Source organism: Carcharodon carcharias, chromosome 3 (assembly GCF_017639515.1).
Source record: "Carcharodon carcharias isolate sCarCar2 chromosome 3, sCarCar2.pri, whole genome shotgun sequence".
Classification (NCBI taxonomy): domain Eukaryota; kingdom Metazoa; phylum Chordata; class Chondrichthyes; order Lamniformes; family Lamnidae; genus Carcharodon; species Carcharodon carcharias.
Window position 1 is genome coordinate 201,679,612 of NC_054469.1, and position 24,690 is coordinate 201,704,301.

The window sequence follows — 24,690 nt, forward strand, 5'->3', positions numbered from 1 at the left end:
CTCGCTACTCCTTTCAACTTCCAGCACTAAGGCTTCCAGTGCTGCATCCAAGAACCTAGGAGCTGTCTCTCTGGTTTGCTGTGCCATTACTCAGGTTTCTTCCTGCTCCTAAAGTGTATCCAGCCAGTTGAATGAACTGCTACAGGCTCATGGGTTTAAGAAGTGCAGACTGACTTTAGTTGGTGCGAGCTTTGTGGGAACGAGCACCCCCTTACTGAGCATGCAACCACTCAGGAGCATATTACTGCTTGATTACATGATTTTGTCATAGAAATAAGAAGCCAGCATAAAGTTTGGATGCGGCCTACATTAGTTTCAACGGGCACAGGTTAATAAAGCATCACAATCCTTGTGCTCGTTATTGGGCCTTGTCGAATTTTTACCCCTCTGCGTGAGGGATTGCGTGCAAGTTCAAAGCATGTAAAGGTGATATTATAGCAAGATTGCTGTAATATTAAAGTGATGCTATTACTCCTTTACATTCAAGCTCAGTGAAGTAAGACTACCATTTAAAGAGATAGTCAACCCTAGGTGTACAGAACAGGGAAAGTAGTTCAAAGCCTTTTTTAGATATTAACTGCTTCAAACGCCTGGGTAAATATCTGGGGGAGGGCTTTTTTTTTCCTGGTTGTGCTTTTGTTTAATAGTTCACATACAATTCCTTTGTGCAATATGGTTACAGAAGGAAAGGAAAGCCTTGCAATATGGCACCTTTCACAGCCTTGGCACATCCCAAAGTGCTTTACAGCCAATGAGGTACTTTTCAAGTGTAGTCATTATTGTAATGTAGGAAACCCATCATTATCCCATTTCTTTGAAATGTGCCTTCAATCACTAAAGGAAGATTGTCTGTTCTCTGCTTGGTTAGGTTTTCAAAAAGCAAAGGATTCATTTACTAATGGACATCTTGGAAGGGGATCTTCCATCGCTTTTTGAGAATTTATACAAAGCTCCTGTGACTTCAGTTACATTAAACAGCAAGGCTGCATATCATCCCCGATCATCTGATCATAGTAGTTTTAGAAATCATTTGTAGTTTATGAAAGAGCCAACCCCTCAAAATGCACCAGTTTCAAGGCGTGTGATAAATGTCCATTGATCTCTTCTACCTTCAGGAAAGCACCAGATAGTAGTTTGGAAGCTGAAAGTGTGGGAAATTACAGTACAGAGTTCAGACCTTGCCACTTTATGCCCCAATAAATTGTTCGAAGGCAGAAGGCTTTCACTTTGCATAATTAATGCTGCGCAGACATTATACGACAGCTTCTTCTCTGAAGTGATCAGCATCAAAAAGATTCTGTAATAATGGAAAATATTCACCATGGCATTCTGCAAAGGTCACAGCATCACCGCTTCCACTGGCCCTGCACCAGGCCTTTGTCCTTATACAGGTCCTAATTTTAATTACTATTATAAAACCACAATATATTCAAATCATTTAAACCTGATAAAGACAGACAAAGCAACAACGTTCCCAATTGTTCCCAAGCATGCCCAAGCTAAAGTTGCCCCCACCACCTTCTGGGTAGCCCTGAAGTTTACTGGAATGGAAAACTGACCTGCAACTCAGGAGGAAAATAAATCTTCATGTCCATGTACTTTGCCCATTTCTCTCAGCTGCTCACACAGCAGCTGCTAGCATTAAAATGCAAGCAATGACTCTCCATTACACAGGTTCAAATCTTTAGATGGCAAAAGAAATGATGCTTACAAACAGCTGACATATCACATGATCAGACATTGTGTGATTGACAGACAAAATATCGATGCAACTTGAGGGACTAAAATATGACAAATTCCCAGGACCTAATGGCTTACACCTTAGTGTTCCAAAAGAGATAGCTGCAGAGATAATGGATGTGCTGGCTATGATTTTCCAAAATTCCTTAGATCCAGGAATGGTCCCATTAGATTGGAATTTGGCAAATGTTACTCCACTTTTCAAGAAAGGAGGAAGAGAGAAAAACCATGAACTACAGGCCAGTTAGCCTAACCTCATTGGTTGGGTAAATGCTGGAATATATTATTTAGAAAGTCTTAACAATGCATTTAGAAAAGCATAGTGTGATTTGAAGAAGTCAGCATGGTTTTACTAAGGGAAATCCTGTTTGACAGATTTATTAAGAGTTTTTTGAGGGTGTAATTAGTAGCGTAGATAAAGCCGAACCAGTAAATGTATACCTGGATTTCCAAAAGCATTCAATAAGGTGCCACACAAAAGGTTAATGGGCAAGACGAGAGCTCATGGAGCTAGGAGTAATATTTTAGCATGGGTGGAGGACTAGCTAATGGATAGAAAGCAGAGAGTGGGCATAAACAGGGCTTTTTCAAGTTGGCAGGCAGTGAATAGTGGAGCAGCGCAAGGATCAGTGCTGGGGCCTCAGCTATTTACAATCTTTATTAATGACTGAGATGAAGAGACAGAGTGAAATATATCAAAGTTTGCAGATGATATCAAGCTAGGTGTGAAGGTAAGCTATAGGGAGGACACAGAGTGGCTGCAAAGAGATATAGTGAGTTAAGAGTTAAGTGAGTCAGCAGCAAGATGGCAGATGGAGTATGTTATTGGGAATTGTGAAGTTATTCCCTTTGGTTGTCAGAATAGAAAAGCAGAATACTTTTTCAGAGTGTGAAACTTATGAGTGTTAATGTTCAAAGAGGCTGGGTGCACTTGTAAAAGGAATGTAGAAAGTTAGCATGCAGGTGCAGCAGGTAATTAGGCAGTCAAATGGCCTTTATTGCACAGGGATTGAACTACAAGAAGAAAGAAGTCTTGCTACAATTGTACAGGGTTTTAGTGAGATCACATTTGGAATACTGTGTGCAGTTTTAGTCTCCACGTTTAAGAAAGGATATACTTGCATTGGAGGCAGAACAGTGAAAGCTCACTAGATTGGTCCCTGGGATGAGGGGGCTGTCCTATGATGAGAGGCTAAGTAAATTAGGCCTATATTATCTAGAGTTTAGAAGAATGAAAGGTAATCTCATTGAAACTTACAAAATTCTAAGGGGGCTTGATAGAGTAGATGCTGAAATATTGTTTCTGCCAGTTGAGGAGTCTAAAACACATTGGGAATGGTCTCAGGATAAGGGGCAGATGCTCCATCGCGGAATATATTTAAGGCTGGGATGGACAGATGTTTGGTGTCTCAGGGAATTAAGGGATATGGGGAACTGATGGGAAAATGGAGTTGAAGCCCAAGATCAGCCATGATTGTATTGAATGGCAGAGCAGGCTTGACGGGCCATTTGGTCTACTCCTGCTCCTATTTCTTGGGTTCTTATGACAGTCATATGATCAAACCTCCAGGAATACATCCAACCATAGTTGATAATTTCTACTCCCACCTATATTTCTGGCTTCAATTTGCTATTTGAAACCATTACAATATCAGGATGGCATCTTTTTGCCCAGCTAGCATTTTTTTCATAATGGCAACAAAAATTTACATTTATATAGCACCCTGATGGTAATAAAATATCCCAAGGCGCATCACAGGAGTGTTATCAGGCAAAATTTGACTCTGAGCTATATGAGTTATTAGAATAAATAGCATAGGTCTTAAACAGTGCCTTAAAGGAGGAGAGCGAGGCAAAGAAATTTAGCGAGGGATTTCCAGAGCTTATGAGTTTGGCAGCTGAAGGCACAGCTGCCAGTAGTGAGGCTGAAAATTGGGGATGGACCTGAGGTCAGAATTGAAGAGCTCAGCAATCTCAGATGGTTCTAGGCTTTGGTGGTAGTTACAGAGACAAGGAGAGGTGAGGCCATGGTGAGGTTTGAAAACAAGTGAGAAATTTGAAATTGGAGTGTGGCGCACCTGAAGCCAATGAGGGTCAGCGAGCGCAGGGGTGATGAATGAACGGCATTTGACTGCTAATGAGTTGCTACAATTTGAGTCACCTTTGCAACATATCCCCCCTAAAGACAATGGCCCTGAGTGATTGACACAGGCTAACCACAGGACCTATATCTGTTAAAGTGAGTATATAAGGAGCAATCCATTTTCCAGGTCTATGTTTCCAGTCAGTTATATGTCCCTCTGTCTGGTGATTTGATTGAAGACAGCGATTACAACTCAGCTTGGCTCATTTTGATCCTTACCCCGTGAAAGGAAAATCAATGATCTTTTATATATTGGAAATACAAGTGTCATGAGTTTATTAAAGCATCACTTTTGTTTTATCTTACACACTGCCCAGCAACAGCAATATTTTGAACCATGTTGTTACTGCCTAGCCTCAGTTCACAGTTTCCTCGCTGATGATTGAAAGAATAAGGAGGAGCAGGACCCTGATATTTCCCTTTGCATGCATACCATGAACCACAGTATCAGGTAAAGGCTCAAGCTTATCTCTTAAACCAGACACACTATTGGCAGCGTAAAGCAGTGGAAAAATATTGGACAAGGAAACACCTGGTCTGAGCTTGTGCAGGAGTTCATCCACAATGAGAGGCTTCATGGAGGTCGACACACAAAGTTTAAGAGCCTGAGTGGTTTGACAATCAGATGCAATGCTACATGGATTTTGTATGTTGTCTGAAGCTGCTCCTGCAGGAAATGGCACAACTCTATCAAATCACCCTGCTCAACCCAGCATCCATAATCACATCTCCTTTGTCATCCCCACATGAGGTACATTAACCTAGTGGCAATGGTAACAGGCTAGCAATTTGGAAGTTGTGAGTTCAAATTCCACCATGGCAAATTGGGAAATTAAATTCAGGAAATGAGGCAGTCTGGTAATTTGTGGGCTGTCTGATTATTGTTTGCTGCCAGATTATTGGTTCATTAATGTCCTTCAGGGAAAGGAACTTGTCACTCTCTACTCTCACCTACATGTGACTCCAGGCCCATGCTACATTGTATGCTTTTAATGCTTTGAGGACACCAGGGGGATGAATGACCTCCAAGATCATTGTTTGCAAACCTTTGTGGCTTCCATTTTGCTGTCCCGCTATCCTTTAGGAATAGGATCCTTGACAAATGGAAACCAAGCCACTCTCTTCTTCTTCCAATCATCTTAGGGGAGTTTCCATTGGGAAACCCATTACTGCTAGTAATGGTATTAATGGCAGAAAAAAAGATGCAGTACAAGAATTGGCACAAAGGCTCATGAGAACAGTGCCAACAGAAAAATGCAGTTAAAACTGGATACGGATGTTTCACCAGCATTTTAATGTGAAGCTCCAGTCTGTTTGAGATGGGCACGTCCTACTCCCGATGTTTGGTGCTCCAGACATAGCCATGTGGTATAAAATAGGTGAACGTTCAGCTCTTACCTGATAAATTGCAACTTTAGAGAGATATCAACATTGATCAACCTGTTGCAACAGTCAGAATCTCTATTTCAGGTTTCAGTGTCAATGATCATACAGTAGTGTACTTGGGCTTTTCGTGATTTTAACTAGCTGGCTTTATTTATTTGAGTTCAGTCAATGATGGTAAAGCAATTTATCCATAAACTGACTTTCACTTATTCAAAGTTTAATCCTCCAAATTAGGCTGAGGAAGCAAGGTCTCTTGAGTTTAATGGTTGTTGAACACAATCCTCCAGGATCAAATCAATTCCCGTTACAATTCGCTGATTTGTATAACTTTCTTGACTAATTACTAATCTAAATACCCTTATAAGGCTTGCAACTGTAAACATTCTTGGCTTCCTTACCTCTCCGGCCTTCAATTCATTTCAGTGGGCTACTGCCTCTCAGCACTATGTGTGGTTTCTCTCTCAGAGTCTCAAGAGTAATAAACAGAAGATGCTATCTCTTTGCTGGGACTCTCTTTCAAATATTTTAATAGAGAACACAAATTTCCTGGGACTCTCTGCTGTTCAGCTTTTGCTTTTCTTTAAACAATATGTTAACCCTTTCGAACCATATTGCATATCGAAAGGTCATAGTCTTCCAGGCTGTGGTTCTTAAATCGCTTCTCTATGGCTATGAGACATGGAAAACCTACCTGTGTCACATAAAGCAACTAGACGTATTCCATCTTCGCTGCTTAAGATCTATACCTGCAACATCCTGCGGCAGGACAAAATCTCTAACACTGAAGTTCTTGAAAGGTGCTGCATACCTGGCATTGAGAGCATGCTCATCAGAGCTCATCTTCAGTGGTTGGCCATGTGGTTCATATAGAGGAATCCTGCATATCAAAGGTGGTATTATATAGCCAGCTGAACATGGGAACCCACACCATAGGATGTCGTAAACCTAGATATAAAGACATTCTGACATGTCTTTCTCTCGGAGCCTGTAAGTTAGACCCCACTACATTAAGGAAAAAACAACCCTGGACAGATCCAAATGGAGAAGCTTCAGGGTGGAATTTTCTGTGCCTATTGGCGGCAGGCGTGTTTGGTGGCATGGGTGGACAATATGGCAAGAAGGCCAAAAGTTTGCAATCGTCCGCTCTGCCCATCAATGGTGAGCCGCGTTTCCCGTCATCGGATGTCAGGCACTTCATTGTAATGCATCTGCATATCAATATAAGCCCAGGTCGGCAGAATCATCGATTCATGTTGGATCATCTGAGCATGCTGACATGTTTCACAGCTGTACATAAGCGATGTGCACCTGGCGAGCTGCACTTCACTCAGGACTTTGAGGTTTGTTTGCCTACTTTGCTTCGGGCAGCACTTGCAGTCATCAGTGCCAGGCTTCACAGGTAGCACCACATCACTTTTAGGGGAGCCCACGGGCAGGTCTCTACCTACCAGATAGACATAAGGCTTTTCATTGGCTGCAGGACTAGAGCTGTCCTGGAGAAGAGGGGTATCCCAGAGTGTGTTGGGGGTGGGGGGCACAAGTTGATCTGTGCAACTAGCTTCAAGATGGTGAGAGCTGAGGAAGCAGTCCCCAGAGGAGATGAGGCCAGATGGAGATGTGAGGGTGTATGTGAGAGCGCGAGTGGTGATGTCCCTCGAGCTGTAGTGAGTGAGATGCCAATGAATGTGTGATGGGCTTGAGTGTGTGAGTTTAGAGTGATGAGATGGTTGCCTTACCCTGGCAGCATGGATGGGATCATTCATCCTCTTTCTGCATTGGATGGCCCACCTCTTTGGTGCAGCATTGGCACTGATCACCACTGCCACCACCTACCAAGTCAGAATAGTGAGATTGCTGGACCTCCTGCAGCCAGAGTGGGGGTAGAGGGCATCACATTGAGCCTCCACAGTGTCCAAAAGGTGTTCTAGGGAACCGGCACTGAATCGCGGGCCTGAAGTCTTCTTGTCTTTCCGGGCCATGTCTTCTGTGCAGCAGTCCTGGGCTGGAAGCACAGAAGTGTGCGCGCGGCTGCACTTTAAATCTGGCACCCAGCGTGACGAAGCGACAAGGTGGTGGCATGGCGGGCAAATGAGAACCTGCGTGTTTCCTGGGAATGCATGATTAACGAGATGGGATTGGAACGACACGATGCGGCCAGTGGGTAAAACGTTTTTTTTCCCGCCCACTACTGCACTTGGTGCAAATCTGGGATAATTCTGCCCTCAGTCATGGAGCAGTCTCAACGGTACAATTGCACATGCCAGAAAGTCAATGCCTTCACCCTTCCTTCCAATGGTGAATTCATATGTAATATTTGCAATCAGATCTGCAAATCAAGACTTCGTTTATCATATTTCAGACACCAACCTAGACAATGAACAACTGGTCTCCTTGCTGAGCTCACATCCATTGAAGAGAAGGAAGATCTATCATCAAAGCCATGTTCCCTAACTCCACCCCCTTGGTTACTTCAATGTATCTGAGATCAATGCTGTATATTATTGCATCAGGTATGAGCTGCGCTCAGATGGTAGCACTCTCTCCTTTATGTCTGAAGGTTGTAGATTTGAGTCCCAACCTTGAGCACATTATCTGGGGTGATGCTCCAGTGCAACACTGAAGGAATATTGCTCTGTTGGAATTACTGTCTTTCAAATGAGATATTGAACCGAGTTTGCCCTCCCAGGTAACGGTAAAGATTTCACACACTACTTTACAGAGCTCACCCCTGGTGTCGTGGCCAAAATTTAACCCTTAACCGACATCACTAGTAGGAAACAAATTATCTGGTAATTTACCTCATTGCTGCTTGAGGGACCTTGCCATGTGCAAATGTGCTGCTACGTTTCCCATATTACACCTCAAAGTTCTTCATTTGCTGTAATCATTTTGAGATGTCCTGAAGTTGTCAAATGTGTTGTATATTTTCTCATGCACCTATCTCAGCCTGTTCTATTATGGAGATCTTTAACCATTTTTTGCAGCATTTGTTTTTTCATCACTATGAGTATTATTGTCCATTGTATAACACATAGAGTTTTAAAAGCCACTTTTCCATAAGTACGAATATATCAAGAATATATCAAGTACTCTCCTGAACCCAGTAGATCCTCCAGTACGCTCTTCCAGTTATCAGCATTATTTAGGATTTTAGTTAGGTGCTCCTTCCTTCCAGCTATCCAATCTCATCCTAATTCAGTGGAACATAGGAACGTGGAATGTAGGGTCAGCCCCTCGAGCTTGTTCCACCATGGCTGATCTGTATCTTAACTCCATCTATCTGACTTGTTTCTGTATCCTTTAATACCTTTGCCTATCAAATATCTATCAATCTTAGTTTTAAAATTCTCAAATGACCTAGCTTTGTGGATATAAGAGTTCTGTATTTTCAATCTATGTTCCTCTTCTATGCTGAAGAAATAAAAGCCTGCTCTACACAAACTGTCCTCATAATTTAACACTTTTAGCCCCGGTATCATTCTAGTGAATCTGTGATGCAGCTTCTCCAACATCAATATATCTTTCCCTGTAGTGCAGTACTCAAAACTGAATGTAGTACTTCAGATAAGGTCTAACCAGAACTCTGTACAGCTGTAACGTAACTGCTACCCTTACCATTCCAGTTCTCTTGAGATAAAGATCGACATTCCACTGAGCCTTTTTAATTTTTTTTGGACTCGTCTACAAAATTTTAAGAACTTTTGTATTTGGGCTTCTAAATCTTTCTACTCCTCCAGCATCCTTCGCTTCTTGGCATTGTCTGGCAATGTTGCCATGACGGTGCGCACTACTTCCACGGTGGAAAGGATTGGCTCCAAGTATTATCCTGGGCCACAATGGAGCCAGACTCCTCCATGGTCCTAGAAAGTGACTGGAGGCTATATGCCGATGCCCAAAGCATCTCAGTGTGCATCTTCCTCCGCGTTCACTGATAGTCTGCACCAATGAGGTCCTCATCTGAATCCCCTGCTGTAGAACTGATGTGTGGCCTCACCCTCTTGGGAGATTGCACACGAACTGACCTATCCATTTATCCACTTGAGTCCTGTGACTCAGCACATGCAGATCCTCACTGTAAATTAGTGTCTAAAGTACACATTGTGCCAATACCGGAGCTGGTGGCTACGAGTGACAGATCGAATGATAGTGCTTCATCTTCCAGGTGACCTTCCTCCTCTTGTCCCTCAACTTGCCTCTAGAGGGGTTGAGCAGCTGGCAGATCCTGGCTATCTGTAAACACAAAAGCATAAGGGGAGGGTATAGTAAAAATAATGGAGATGGATGGAATGGACATCTAGAGATTCATGGTCACTCCATCTGCAGTTTCCATTTCATGGTACCTTTCAGGATGAAGATTAGGAGGGGAAAGGTGCGTAAGCCTGTAACTTACTGTCATCCAAGATGGCCTCTGCTGCACAGAATTTAAAGCATAGAAACAGTCTATTCCACCCAACTGAACATTCAAGCTCCACACAAACCTCCTGTCATTTTACTTCATCTAATCTGTCAGCATATTTTTATATTCCTTTCTCCATTGTGTACTTATCTAGCTTCCCCTTATACGCTCCTATGTTATCTGCCTCAACTGCTGCATGGACGGAATTTTATGGCCCCTCCTGCCAGCAGGATCTTCCAGTTGCGCCAAAGTGAATGGTATTTTGAATGGGTCGCCATATTTTTTGGCCTCGCCCATGCCACAACGGGGCTGTAAAATTCTGTCCCATGTAGTAGCAAGTTCCACATTCTAACCACTCTAACGAATATAAATGGGACTCTTTTTACAAAGAAATAGTGCCCAGGCTAAGTGGATTTACAGCTGAGACTGGAATGCTCACAGTTTCCTTCAGACATCACAGGCTTGAATACCCTTCCCACCCCCTCCCTCAGTCCCCACCCCCATCCCCTGCCTCCACACTCTTACTTTGTGAGCTGTGAAAGGACGTTGAATGGGTTAAAACTGGGCTTTTGAGAGACTGGGCTTCGATCCACTCTTTAATCATGTAAGGACATGGCACTTGGTGACATTCCTTGGTGTCTCAGTGATAACAAGCAACATTTTAAACCTTACACAGAACTTGAGATAGTCAACTTGAGTTCGAAAACTATAAAACAAAAACTTGAATAAAGCATAACCACCAATTTACCCTTTTAAAATCCATGCCTTTGGAAGTGGTTTGGTTAATTTCTACTTTCAGGACTGTTTGTCAAAAAAGATGGTGTCAGCCACAACAGCAGCAGTTGAATTCAGACTTGCTGTCAGCAAGAAAACTTAAAGGTGCAGTGGAGTGACTTGAAAAGCACCAATTGATTTAAATCTTAAATCTATGCAACTCAGTTTGTAAACTTGGACTAATTAACATCAATAACTCTAATTCACAAAGAAAGAATAACTCACATATAGCGCTTTTCACAACCTCAAGATGTCCCAAAGCACTTTGTTGCCAATGAAGTACTTTTTGAACCATATCCACTGTTGTTGTGTAAAAAATATGGCAGCCAATTTGCGCACAGCAAGCTCACACAAAAAGCAATTTGAGAATGAAGTTAATCTGTGTTTGGTGATGTTGATTGATAGATAAAAATTGGCTAGAACACCAGGGTAATTTCTTGAAATAGCGCAATGGGATCTTTTACATCCACCCGAGAGGGCAGACAGGTTTAGTGCTTCACCGGAAAGATGGCATCGCCGACAGTGTAACACTCCCTCAGCACAGTAGTGGAGTGCCAGCCGAGATTATGTGCTCAAGTCTCTTGGATCAGACTTGAATCCACAACCTTTCTGGCTCCGAGGTGAGAGTGCTACCAACTGAGTCACATTCGACACAATGTTCAGGTCAAACTCAAAAGCAGAGGGAGTCAGTCCAAATAATATGTAGACATATGCAGCTATAGTTAACAGAAGTTAAAATATTGTTAAGCTTCCTAACACCTGGTCAGTGGTTAGTTACTTTCTTATTTCTTTGCCATGTTTGTAATAAATTCCTTAGAGTATACAACTGAGTAAAATAAATTCCTGCTGAATAACTAGAGATAGGAATATTTTTGCAATCGATGTTAACTAAGGTCAGGACCACAGAGAGTTAATGCTGCTTGTGTTCTGCAGAGTGAATGTATAAGTGGTGGAGCTGGTTGTGACACAGCAGTTGCACAGACTGCAGTTCCACAGGGAAAGTTAAAGGACAAAACGTTCCAGTGCAGCCTGTGCCAGTTTTGGGAAAGGGGAATCTGCTCCTCTTCCCATTTTAATCCCTTCCTTTCCTTTCATCAGAACCTCATCTTTTACTCTCTGATGTTTGCGACCTAATTCAGCTGGCACCTGCATGACACAGGTTTCTATTTCTTTAACTCCTAACTCCTTTCCTATTCTGGGTGTGAATAACTAAAGGCTCCTTTTCATAAGAACATTAATGTCTTTGCTTTCTGTCTCAGGGCTAACTCATTCTCCTCCTATTCCAGCTTTCTCCTTATACTCCTCATCCCAAAGGACCTTAGCCCATTCCATTGAGTCATTATATTGGACCACACTCAGTGCAGAATCTGTTGCCTTATGCTCAAGACCAAATTGTTCAGTGAATTTTTCTAAATTAGATATGTCCATCATGGTGACTTATTTAAAGTGCAACTGTAACCCATAAATAGCAGAATTAGTCAGTAGCAGGTATGGGGTCCTTATTGTATCAGATTGCATGGGAATCAGCCTTGTAGTCTGCGTTTATGACGTACAATGTGTTATCACTTGTCTGGGTGCACATTGTTAAGTAGCTAGTTACACTGATGTCAGTTAAATCAATAATGATAAGCAAAAACTCTTACAAGCAAAGTTTCACTTATTCAAAGTTTAATCCACCAAATAAAGCAAAATACTTCCAATCAAGTGTAACAAGGTCCCTTGAGATGATGGTTCTTTGAGCTAAATATTTCCAGATCAAATTTAAATTACTCTTCCAATTTGTTGGTTTATATACCTTTCCTGACTACAAATTACAAATATAAATGTTGCTATAAAGCAAGCAGCCGTACATCTAGTTACAAAAAAAACATATGATATGAATATATATATAAGATATATATAACAGATAAGATTATATTATTGATTGATGAGGTGAAAGTGACTTCATTTTCCATATCCTGTTTGTCACATTTATAGTTTATTTATCTCTTCTTCCCAGAGTCGCTATACTTGCTTTCAATTAAGTATCTATGGGCTAGTGTCTGTCGGTATGGAATTATAGAATCGCACAATAAAGAAGGAGGCCATTAGGGCCAAATTACGTGTGCCGGCTTTTGAAAGAGCGATCCATTAATCTCAAGCTCCCGTTCTTTCCCCATAGCCCTTCAATGCTCTTCCTTTTAATATATTTATCCAATTCCCTTTTGAAGGTTATTTATTTTTTTATTTATTTTATTCATTCATGGGATGTGGGCTTCGCTGGCTGGATTAGCATTTATTGTGCATCCCTAGTTACCCTTGAGAAGGTGGTGGGGAGCAGCCTTCTTGAACCGTTGCAGTTCATGTGGTGTAGATACACCCCAGTGCTGTTAGGAAGGGAGTTCCAGGATTTTGACCCAGCGACAGTGAAAAAACGGCGATATATTTCCAAGTCAGGATGGTGAGTGACTTGGAGGGGAACTTCCAGGTGGTTGTGTTCCCATCTATCTGCTGCCCTAGTCCTTCTAGATGGCAGTGGTCATGGGTTTGGAAGGTGCTGTTGAAGGAGCCTTGGTGAATTCTTGCAGTTCATCTTGTAGATGATACACACTGCTGCTACTGTGCGTCGGTGGTAGAGGGAGTGAATGTTTGTGGATGTGGTGCCAATCAAGTGGGCTGCTTTGTCCTGGATGGTGTCAAGCTTCTTGAGTGTTGTTGTAGCTCTACTCATCCAGGCAAGTAGAAAGTATTACATCTCACTCCTGACTTGTATCTTGTAGATGGTGGACAGGCTTTGGGGAGTCAGGAGGTGGGTTACTCATCACACAGTTCCTAGCCTCTGACCTGCTCTTGTAGCCACAGTATTTATATAACTATTCCGGTTCAGTTTATGATCAATGGTAACCCCCAGAATGTTGATAGTGGGGGATTCAGGGACAGCAATGCCATTCAACATCAAGGGGCGATGGTTGGATTCTCTCTTGTTGGAGACGGTCATTGTCTGACACTTTTGTGGTGCAAATGTTACTTGCCACTTGTCAGTCCAAGCCTGGATATTGTCCAGGTCTTGCTGCATTTGGACATGGACTGCTTCAGTATCTGAGGAGTCGCAAATAGTGCTGAACATTGTGCAATCATCAGCGAGCATCCCCACTTCTGACCTTATGATGGAAGGAAGGTCATTGATGAAGCAGCTGAAGCTGTTTGGGCTGATGACACTACCCCAAGGAACTCCTGTAGTGATGTCCTGGAACTGAGGCAATTGAACTCCAACAACCACAACCATCTTCCTTTGTGCTAGGTATGACTTCAACCAATGGAGAGTTTTTCCCCTGATTCCTATTGACTTCAGTTTTGCTAGGGCTCCTTGATGCTGCACTCAGTCAAATGTGGCCTTGATGTCAAGGGCAGTCATTCTCACCTCACCTCGAGAGTTCGGCTCTTTTGGCCATGTTTGAACTAAGGCTGTAATGAGATCAGGAGCTGAGAGGTCCTGTCAGAACCCAAACTGTGCTTCAGTGAGTTGGTAATTGCTAAGCAAATGCGGTTTGGTAGCACTGTTGATGTCCCCTTCCATTAATTTGCTGATGATGGAGAGTAGACTGATGGGCTAGTAATTGGCCAGGATGGATTTGTCCAACCTGGGCAATTTTACACGTAGCTGGGTGGATGCCAATGTTGCAGCTGTACTGGAACAGCTTAGCTAGGGGTGCAGCAAGTTCTGGAGCACAAGTTTATTACTGGAATATTATCAGGGCCCATAGCCTTTGCAGCATCTAGTGCCTTCAGCCGTTTCTTGATATCACATGGAGTGAGTCGAATCAGCTGAAGATTGGCATCTTTGATGCTGGGGGCCTCTGGAGGAGGCTGAGATGGATCATCCACTGGTACCTCTGGCTTAAGATTGTAGCAAATGTTTCAGCCTTATCTTTTGCACTCCTCCATCATTTAGGGTGGGAATATTTATGGAGCCTCTTCCTGAGTTGTTTAATTTTCCACCACCATTCACAACTGGATGTGGCAGGACTGCAGAGCTTAGATTTGATCCACTGGTTGTGGGATTGATTGGCTCTGTCTATCACTTGCTGCTTGTGCTGTTTGGCATGCAAGTAACCCTGTGTTGTAGCTTCACCAGGTTGACACCTCATTTTTAGGTATGCCTGGTGCTGCTCCTGGCATGCCCTCCTGCACTTTTCATTGAACTAGGGTTGATCCCCTGGCTTGATGGTAATGGTAGAGTGGGGGCTATGCCGAGTCATGAGGTTACAGATTGTGTTCGAATACAATTCTGCTGCTGCTGATGGCCCACAGTGCCTCATGGATGCCCAGTCTTGAGTTGCTAGATCTGTTTGAAATCTATCCCATTTTGCACTGGTAGTGCCACACAACACGATGGAGGGTATCCTCAATGTGAAGGCAGGATTTTGTCTCCGCAATGACCGTGCGCTGGTTACTCCTACCGATACTGTCATGGACAGATGCACCTGCAGCAGGCAGGTTGATAAGGATGAGGTCAAGTATGCCTTTCCCTCTTGTTGGTTCCCTCACCACCTGCTGCAGACCCAGTCCAGCAGCTATGTCATTTAGGACTAACATGGTCCATCTCTGACACTTCCCTTCCCTTCCTTGACCTCTCCGTCTCAATTTCTGGTAATAGACTGTTCCCCAATATTCACTACAAGCCAACCGACTCCCACAGCTACTTCGATTACAGCTCCTCACACCCCGCTTCTGTAAGGACTCCATCCAGTTCTCTCAGTTCCTTCACCTCCGTCTCATCTGTTCTGATGATGCCACTTTCAAAAACAGTTCCTCTGACATGTCTTCCTTCTTCCTTAACTGAGGTTTTCCACCCGCAGTGGTTGACAGGGCCCTCAACCGTGTCCGGTCCACCTCCTGCGCATTCGCCCTCACACCTTCCTCTCCCTCCCAGAACTATGATAGGGTCCCCCTTCTCCTCACTTATCACCCCACCAGCCTCCGCATTCAAAGGATCATCCTCCACCATTTCCGCCAACTCCAGCATGATGCCACCACCAAACACATCTTCCCTTCATCCCCCTGGCGGCATTCTGCAGGGATCATTCCCTCCGGGACACCCTGGTCCATTCCTTCATCACCCCCTACACCTCAACCCCCTCCCACGGCACCTTCCCATGCAACCGCAGAAGCTGCAACACCTTTACTTCCCCTCTCCTCACCGTCCAAGGGTCCAAACACTCCTTTCAAATGAAGCAGCATTTCACTTGCACTTCCCTCATTTTAGTCTACTGCATTCGCTGTTCCCAATGTGGTTTCCTCTACATTGGAGAGACCAAACGCAGACTGGGTGACCGCTTTGCAGAACATCCCTGTCGCTTGCCATTTCAACACTCCACCCTGCTCTCATGCCCATACGTCCGTCCTTGGCCTGCTGCAATGTTCCAGTGAAGCTCAACGCAAACTGGAGGAACAGCACCTCATCTTCTGACTAGGCACTTTAGAGCCTTCTGGACTTAATATTGAGTTCAACAATTTTAGATCAAGAACTCTCTCCTCCATCCCTACCCCCTTTTTTCCAATAATTTATATAGATTTTCGTTTTCCCACCTATTTCCATTATTTTTAAATGTTTTATCTCTACCTTTTAGCCTATTTCGATCCCTTCCCCCCACTAGGGCTATCTGTACCTTGCTCGTCCTGATTTCTACCCTTAATGTCACCTATTACCACATTCCTTAGCTAATATCACCACATTCAACACCTCTTTGTCCATGACATTTTTTGGCCATCTACGCCTATCACCGGCCCTCTATCCAGCTCTAACTGTCCCAGCCCCCCCTTAAACCAGCTTATATTTCACCTCTTTACTATTTTTCCTCAATTCTGTTGAAGAGTCATACGGACTCAGACCGTTAACTGTGTTCCTCCCCGCAGATGCTGTCAGACCTGCTGAGTTTTTCCAGGTATTTTTATTTTGGATTTCCAGCATCTGCAGTTTTTTGCTTTCATTTAGGACTCAGCCAATTTGGTCAGTAGTGATTTTACCAAGCCACTCTTGGTGATGGACATTGAAGTGCCCTACCCAGAGTACATTCTGCACCCTTGTCACCCTCGGTGCTTCCTCCAAGTGGTGTTCAACATGGAGGAGCACTGATTCATCAGCTGAGCGGAGGCAGTACATAGTAGCAATCAGCAGGAGGTTTCCTTGCCCATGTTTGGGCTGGTGCCATGAGACCTCGTGGGGGCCAGAGTCAATGTTGAGGACTCCCAGGGCATCTCCCTTTCAACTGCATACCACTGTGCTGCCACCTCTGCTGGGTCTGTCCTTGCCATTGGGACAGGACATACCCAGCAATGGTGGTGTCTAGGACATTATCTGTTATGAAGACTATGTTAGGCTTGATTTCTCCCAATTTTGGCACTAGCCCCATCTAGTAGGGAGGACTTTGTAGGGTCAGCAGGGCTGTGATTGGGATTTAAAGTGCCTAGGTCAATTTCATTCATCTTATTTCATTATTCTTTTGTGACTTTGTAATAGTTTGATACAACTGAGTGGCTTGCTGGGGTATTTAAGAGCCAACACAAGTAGGCCAGATTTCCTTCCCTAAAGGGGCATTAGTGAACCAGATGGGTTTTTACAAACCACAACAATGGTCATCATTAGACTTTTAATTCCAGATTTTTATTGGATTCAAATTCAAATATCTGCTGTGGTGGGATTTGAACCCGGGTCCCCAAAGCATTACCCCAAGTTGCTAGATTACTGGTTTAACGACAATACCTGTATGCCATCATCTCCCCATATTTTTGGATCTGCTTCCACCACCTATTCAGACGGTATATTCGAGATCATAACAACTTGCTGAGTTTGAAAAAACACTCTCCATTTAAGAGAGCATGTATGGTTCCTCTCTGAGTTGCAAGCATGATCAGCAGTAGGGAGATCCATTCAAGCGCTCCTTTGAGAAAACAAATATAGAGGCTACAATTTGTGTGCAGCTTCTGTCATTCTTGAAACAATTGTGAGGGACTGAGAACTCACACTATATATTTTTAGAAAATATATATGGATATGCTCATTACTATTTCTAAAATGTTAAAATTGATCAAAGACCTTTAAAATGGCTGAACCTATGTCTGTCTGCCTGTGACCCCTGAACAAAAGAAGTCACTTAGCAGTATTAGGAAACCTGACACAAAAAACAAAAATTGCTGGAAAAACTCAGCAGGCCTAACAGCATCTGTGGAGAGAAAGACAGAGTTAACATTTCGAGTATGATATCGATTCGAAACATTAACTCTGTCTTTCACTCCACAGGTGCTGTCAAACCTGCTGAGTTTTTCCAGCAATTTTTGTTTTTGTTTCAGAGTTCCAACATCTGCAATATTTTGCTTTTATTTTAGGAAACCTGACACTTTGTTATCTCTGAGGAGCCATTAACACCCCCCTGAGGACAGTACAGCCCAACATCAAAGAGAGCTACACAAAGGCCACCTGCTTTAATAACTCAGGCTGGCCAGAAGGAGATGGATCATCTGCTAAGACAAATGCCCCACAATCTTCCTTTTAATTTCTAATGGCTGAGACACGTACCAGCCTTTGGAATCCAGATGATGGATACACATCCTTTGTCAAAGATGGTGGAGAGGTGGGAATCATGTGACATGGGCCCCTGACTTGTGGAACAAGTAATATTGCCTTGCTGAATTGAAAAGTTCAGTTTGATGTTCACCACCTGATTAGTAGCCTCACAGAAAAGGAGCTCTGCCCAGAGTAAACACCTGGCCCCCATCTGCTTCTGATGGAAATTCTGTGCAATCACCTACAATATTTATTCATCTCAGCATGTCTATCTCATCATGTAAAGTCAAGACTGCCAGAAAAGTGAATTATCCAGCATTGGTTTTCAACCCACCGACCCCCATGAGGGAATACCTTATTAGACTTTGATTCTACATTCTGAAGCCTATGTGAAGCAATATTTATTTTCCTGTGGTCTCTGTACTGTAAAACCTTCTTTTCTCTATTCCTGTATTACTGTCTGAGTGTGGAGGTGACATTGTAACCCTCCTTCCGCATTTTGAATGTGTGCAAAAACTAGCCATTTGAGTTCATCTTATCTCGAGTTTACTATGTTATTAATAGAAAATTGGATCACACAAAAACTGAGGGGTTGGAAAATACACCACCACTTATAAAGTGGGAAACAAATCAAAACACCTTTCCGTTTACAGATGGGTGGTGAGAGGAGAAATTAGTGCTGTTTAAATTAACCCCCCTCCTGTCTGTAACACAGTACAATAACCCTTTTCTACTCACATTTCCTAATGTTTGCTGAAGTATAAAAATGGCATCACAAGTGCAATGGGGTTTTCAGCATTATGTTGTATAATCCTTTCCCAATCCCCTTCTCCGTTGAACAATGCATTAATATCTTGCCATCTTTCTTTTTAAAGGTGTCTTGTGGAACCTGTCATCATGCGATGCACTGAAGATGCCAATTATCCAGGATGCACTTGTAGTGCTTACCAACACGATCATTATTCCACACTCAGGCTGGGATATTTCGCCTCACCAGGAAGACCGGAAAATTCAGCTCCACACATCAATGGTCTTGCGGAATGCCACTGGGTGCCTGAGGTCAGTTGGCGCAGCCTTCGCTGTTGTGCAGTTTAAAATGTTGAGTCTAACAAGTGTGAATGGGAATTTTTCTGCCAAAACTGGGGTGTGGAAGCATCCCTCTGATTACCCTGGATTGTTTCAACACCTCAAGGCGTGGTTCTATCACCAATCATTTGCAGTTATTAGTGCATAAAGGTAAAAGGCCATTTGGGGCTTACTGGAGTAATTGACCGTATTCTTAGCAAGTGGAATAACTTTTATACCAGTTTAAGCTCTCCCCCGAATTTGTTGTCTTTATGTTTTCTAAAAGATTAGTGAGCCTTTCTCTGATGTCGTGTCATTGTGAGGAGAGAGTGTGTTCTTGATCCTGTCAGGAATTTCCATTGTTTTGGGTAGAAATTAGCTAAAGTGATTCATAAAGCAAAGCTGACTTCAAATACATTTTGGTGAGGAGGATTGGGGGAATAAGATTTTAAGTTGTATTTGTTACTCCAGGAGAAAGTTATTTTTCAGAAAAGAAAGAAAGAAACTTGCATTTGTATAGCATCCTTCACCACCACAGGACGTCCCAAAGTACTTAGGGCAGAATTTTAAGCCTTGTGGGCGGGCGCGCACCCGACCCGCTCAGGTGTAAAAAAGCGCGAGAAGACATTGGACGAGCATCCTGACATCATCCCACACGGGCGCAGTCTTCAGGCCAATGGGTGGGCACAAGTGACGGAGCCATGCCCACCATCAATTTAGAGGCCACTTAAGGCCATTAAAAACGCAATTGAACCCAATTTTACGTTGCCCGTGCGATTTCACGCTCGTCGCAATGGCAAAACGGCAGGTGGGCAGCTGACCTTTTGCAAAACCTCATCCAAGGACGGGATACAAATGGTCAGTAGCATTGCCAGTGTGAGTAGTGAAGAGTTTTGTAGGTAGTTTGCTGCTTGTTGCTTATTTGAACATAACAGCTTCATCTCAGTTCTGAGTTTCATTCTTAGCATTTCTAGGCTTCATTTCAAGATTCATTGGTGTCTCCGAGGATTTTGACAATATGGACCCTTCCAGGTATTAGACAGCCTTCTTTTATCCTGACAAAGGGGATTGTGGTCTCCACTGGTGGCACCTCCCCTGAGGAGGAAGAGAGGGGCAGAAGGGAGAGGAAGCCACGCAGCTTCCAGGGGAGTGACTTGTGAGAGGGGAGGCGCAGGTGCAAAGGGCGCAGGGCCAGCAGGTAGTCCAAGGAGGAAGGAGCTTCAGAAGATGCCACTACCCTGCTGCCAGGGTTTTACAGCCGGTGATGCAGCTACCTCAATATGTCAAGGTGCAATGCTGAAGGAAACTCCGCCTCTCCAGGGAGACCATGACTTCCATTTGCCAGATGATTGGGCCTGAGATCAGCTCCAACTGTGTGGATGGACGCCCATTGCCAGTGGCTCTGAAAGTCAAAGCAGCCTTCAACTTCTATGCCTCCGGCTCTTTCCAGGGGTTAGTGGGGGATCTGCATGGAGTCTCCCAAACAGTTGCGCACAGTTGCATCAGGCTGGTGACAGAAGCTCTGTTCAGATGGGTAAAAACATTTATTCAGAATCAGAACCACAGAATTGCACAGTGCAGAAGAGGCCCTTCGGCCCATCGAGTCTGCACCGACACGTGAGAAACACATTCATTTCCACATGGACGAGGCCAGCCAGGCTGAATGAGCCAGAGGTTTTGCAGTGATTGCTGGGTTTCCCCACATCCAGGATGAAATCGGCTGCACACATGGCCAACAAGGCGCCAGTGTGTCTTTGTCAATGCATCCACTCCATGAATGTGCAGATAGTGTGTGACCACAGGGTGCAGGTTCTGCAAGTCTGTGTACGGTACCCCGGCAGCTCCCTATTATCACACAGCTGATGGTAAAAGCTGAGTTGTTCAATTCCCAGAGTGAAACTTGAAGCAACTGTCACAACCCATTTTTTCAATTCGTATGTTTCGAGATGCAGGCTTTGAATTCAGTAGTAATAAGACCACTGAGTCTCAAGAGCTTTTTTATAAAACTAAATTAAACATTTATTAATGCAAGAAAGATTGTAAACACATACATACATCTATAATATTACTATTATAATAACTACAAAAATCCCCTAATTAATCTGACTCTCAGTTACACCCCCGTTAAGGCAACAGTAAAACTCATAGATTTAAAGAGATACCTGGTAGAGTGCACCCTGGATAGCCGCATTCAAAATGAGTTTCTTTCAGCTCCTTGCAAACAGACTTGAGGCTTACAGGCTGGAGGCTTCTCACACTTGATGGATCTTAAAATGCCTCTGCCTTACACACAATCTCCTTTCTCCTTTATACATATCTTTCTCTTTGAATGTGAATTTTCCATTATATTACTAGGCTTTTAATTTTACCTCTTCTAACAATAAAATCCTTTGATTCCACCAATTGTATTAGTAAGCTAAAAAAATGAACACATTGCTTGGCGTTTTCTAGCTAGGTGCAAGACGTCACTCATTCTTTTGAATACTTTATTTAAAAATGAAAATTGCCCCCTTGACACCTAAGTTTCTAAACTTCCCCATATTTATCTAATTACCATTTCAAACCTACTTCTTTCTATACTTCAAAGCCTCTAGATCAGCTGGCTTTAATTCAATTAAGACACACACACACAGACACACACACACACGATGCTTATCTCCTGAGACACTCCCAGGTGCTGAGGCTATTCAGTGCTCCAGCCCAGCTGGATGGATGGCTGCTGGGTGTCAAGGGCTATCCGTTGAAAAGGTGGCTCATGACGCCTCTCCGCCACCCAAGAACAGAGGCAGAGCAGTGTTATAATAGGAGTCTTACCTCTGCAAAGGTAGTGATAGAGAGGACTATAGGTCGTTTGAAGATGCGCTTCTGGTGCCTGGATCATTCAGGGGGAGTAGTACAATACCCCCCCCAGAGTGGGTGTCACTGGTATTGGTTTCATGCTGCGCTCTCCACTATCTGAAACTGACAAAGGGACCCACTGGAGGAAGAGAATCTTGATGCAGCTCCACAGGCCATAGAGGATGAATCTAGTAGTGAGTCAGAAGAGGAGCACGGTGATGAGAATGCTGAGGGCATGGAGACAGACCTTTGTATCCTTCAGGGAGGCACGGACACTTCTCCGCCGATGCTGCCAGACCTGCTGAGGTTTTCCAGGTAATTCTGTTTTTGTTTTGGATTTCCAGCATCCGCAGTTTTTTTGTTTTTATCTCTGTGTTTAATTGACTGCCACTGCTCTTCAAGAAATGCCTACCTCCTTGAAGAAGTTCTGTTCTTTTCTGCGACAAGATTTCCGTACCTCTCTTTTGCCTTGCTCACCTTCATTGCTTTCCATTTCCCTCCTGGTGTTTGACAAGGTGTTTACTAAAACCCGCTTTTACAGCCATATCTCCTTTCTCAGTGACTGTCTCCGTCTCCGACTTACCCCACGTGGATTTCAACTGAAATTCCACCCCTCATGTTTCGAACCCACCCAGGATTACAGGTATCTCCAGGACATAAAACGTTTCTTGGACTGCTGTTCCTGTCACATTCTGAAATCCACACTCAGTGCCATGCGCCGCCATATGAACACACTCGACCTCTCCCTCCAGCAGCACCGCCGTACCCTTTTTCAAAGCTGCGCGTGCCCCCAGTTTCATTTTATTCTTCGGCTCATCCGACGCCTCAACAAGAAACTTTTCTCTTTCTCTCAAGTGCTAAGGAACGCAAGCTCCAACAACTCATCGACACCAACACCCATCTAGGACCCTCCATCCCTGCCCGTCCCTCCATCCCCACCCCATCTTCCAATCCCAACCCCAGCTGTGTATTCACTATACCCCCTGACCTTCCCCTCTCCGATGCTGAACGTTCAGTGCTCAGCAAAGGACTTAGTTTCATACCCTTACGCCCTCACCTCAATGAATTTCGGGCTCGGCATGATGCTGAACTCTTCTTCCGCCGTCTTCATCTCCGGGCTCACTTCTTTGGGCAGGAGTCCTCTCCCAGTTCAATGGATCCTTTTACCCATCTCCAATATTCTCCGTCCATCTGGACCCCTCCCTCTGGATTCTTACCTCCTCTTGATCTTTTCATTGAGAACTGTCGGCGCGACATTAGTCGTCTCAATTTCTCTGCTTCTCTCACCCATTCTAACCTGTCTCTCTCTGAACGTACTGCACTCCATTCTCTCAGGTCCAACCCTGACATTGTCATCAAACCCGCTGACAAGGGTGGTGCTGTTGTTGTCTGGCGCACTGACCTCTACCTCGCGGAGGCTGAGTGTCAACTTGCAGACACTTCCTCCTCCCTCTCCCTGGACCATGACCCCACCACTGAACATCAAGCCATTGTTTCCAGGACTGTCACTGACCTCATCTCCTTTGGGGATCTCCCTCCCACAGCTTCCAACCTGATAGTCGCCCAACCTCGGACGGCCCGCTTCTATCTCCTACCCAAAATCCACAAACAGAACTGCCCCGGTAGACCGAACGTCTCAGCTTGCTCCTGCCCCACAGAACTCATTTCTCGTTATCTTGACTCCCTTCTCTCTCCCCTTGTCCAGTCCCTTCCCACCTACATCCGTGATTCCTCTGACACCTTACGTCACATCAACAATTTCCAGTTCCCTGGCCCCAACCGCTTCCTCTTCACCATGGACGTCCAATCCCTCTACACCTCCATCCCCCACCAGGATGGTCTGAGGGCCCTTAGCTTCTTCCTCGAACAGAGGCCCGAACAATTCCCATCCACCACTACTCTCCTCCATCTGGCTGAACTTGTTCTCATGCTGAACAATTTCTCCTTCAACTCCTCTCACTTCCTCCAAATAAAAGGTGTGGCTATGGGTACCCGCATGGGCCCCAGCTATGCCTGTCTCTTTATGGGGTATGTGGAACATTCCTTGTTCCAGTCCTACTCCGGCCCCCTTCCACAACTCTTTCTCCGGTACATCGATGATTACTTCGGTGCCGCTTCATGCTCTCATTGGGACTTGGAAAAATTTATTAATTTTGCTTCCAATCTCCACCCCTCCATCATTTTCACGTGGTCCATCTCTGACACTTCCCTTCCCTTCCTTGACCTCTCTGACTCAATCTCTGGTGATAGACTGTCCACCAATATCCATTACAAACCCACCGACTCCCACAGCTACCTCGACTACAGCTCCTCACACCCCACTTATTGTAAGGACTGCATCCCATTCTCAGTTCCTTCGCCTCCGTCGCATCTGTTCCGATGATGCTACCTTCAGAAACAGTTCCTCTGACATGTCCTCCTTCTTCCTTAACCGAGGTTTTCCACCCACGGTCGTTGACAGGGCCCTCAACCGTGTCCGGCCCATCTCCCGCGCATCCACCCTCAAGCCTTCTCCTCCCTCCCAGAAACATGATAGGGTCCCCCTTGTCCTCACTTATCACCCCACCAGCCTCCGCATTCAAAGGATCATCCTCCGCCATTTCCGCCAATCCAGCATGATGCACCACCAAACACATCTTCCCTTCACCCCCCCCATCGGCATTCTGTAGGGATTGCTCCCTCCGGGACACCCTGGTCCACTCCTCCATCACCCCCTACTCCTCAACCCCCTCCTATGGCACCACCCCATGCCCATGCAAAAGATGCAACACCTGCCCCTTCAATTCCTCTCTCCTCACCGTCCAA

The 24,690-nt window shown here is 44.4% G+C and overlaps 1 protein-coding gene across 1 annotated transcript in view; it reads left to right on the forward strand.

Annotated features, from left to right (window-relative positions):
• LOC121276499 (catenin delta-2-like) overlaps positions 1-24,690 on the forward strand; it is a 943,152-nt gene that overhangs the window by 664,237 nt on the left and 254,225 nt on the right. Inside the window, exon 11 of the mRNA XM_041184989.1 lies at positions 18,858-19,041. Coding sequence (XP_041040923.1) covers positions 18,858-19,041 — 184 coding nt within the window. The remainder of the gene's footprint in view (positions 1-18,857; positions 19,042-24,690) is intronic.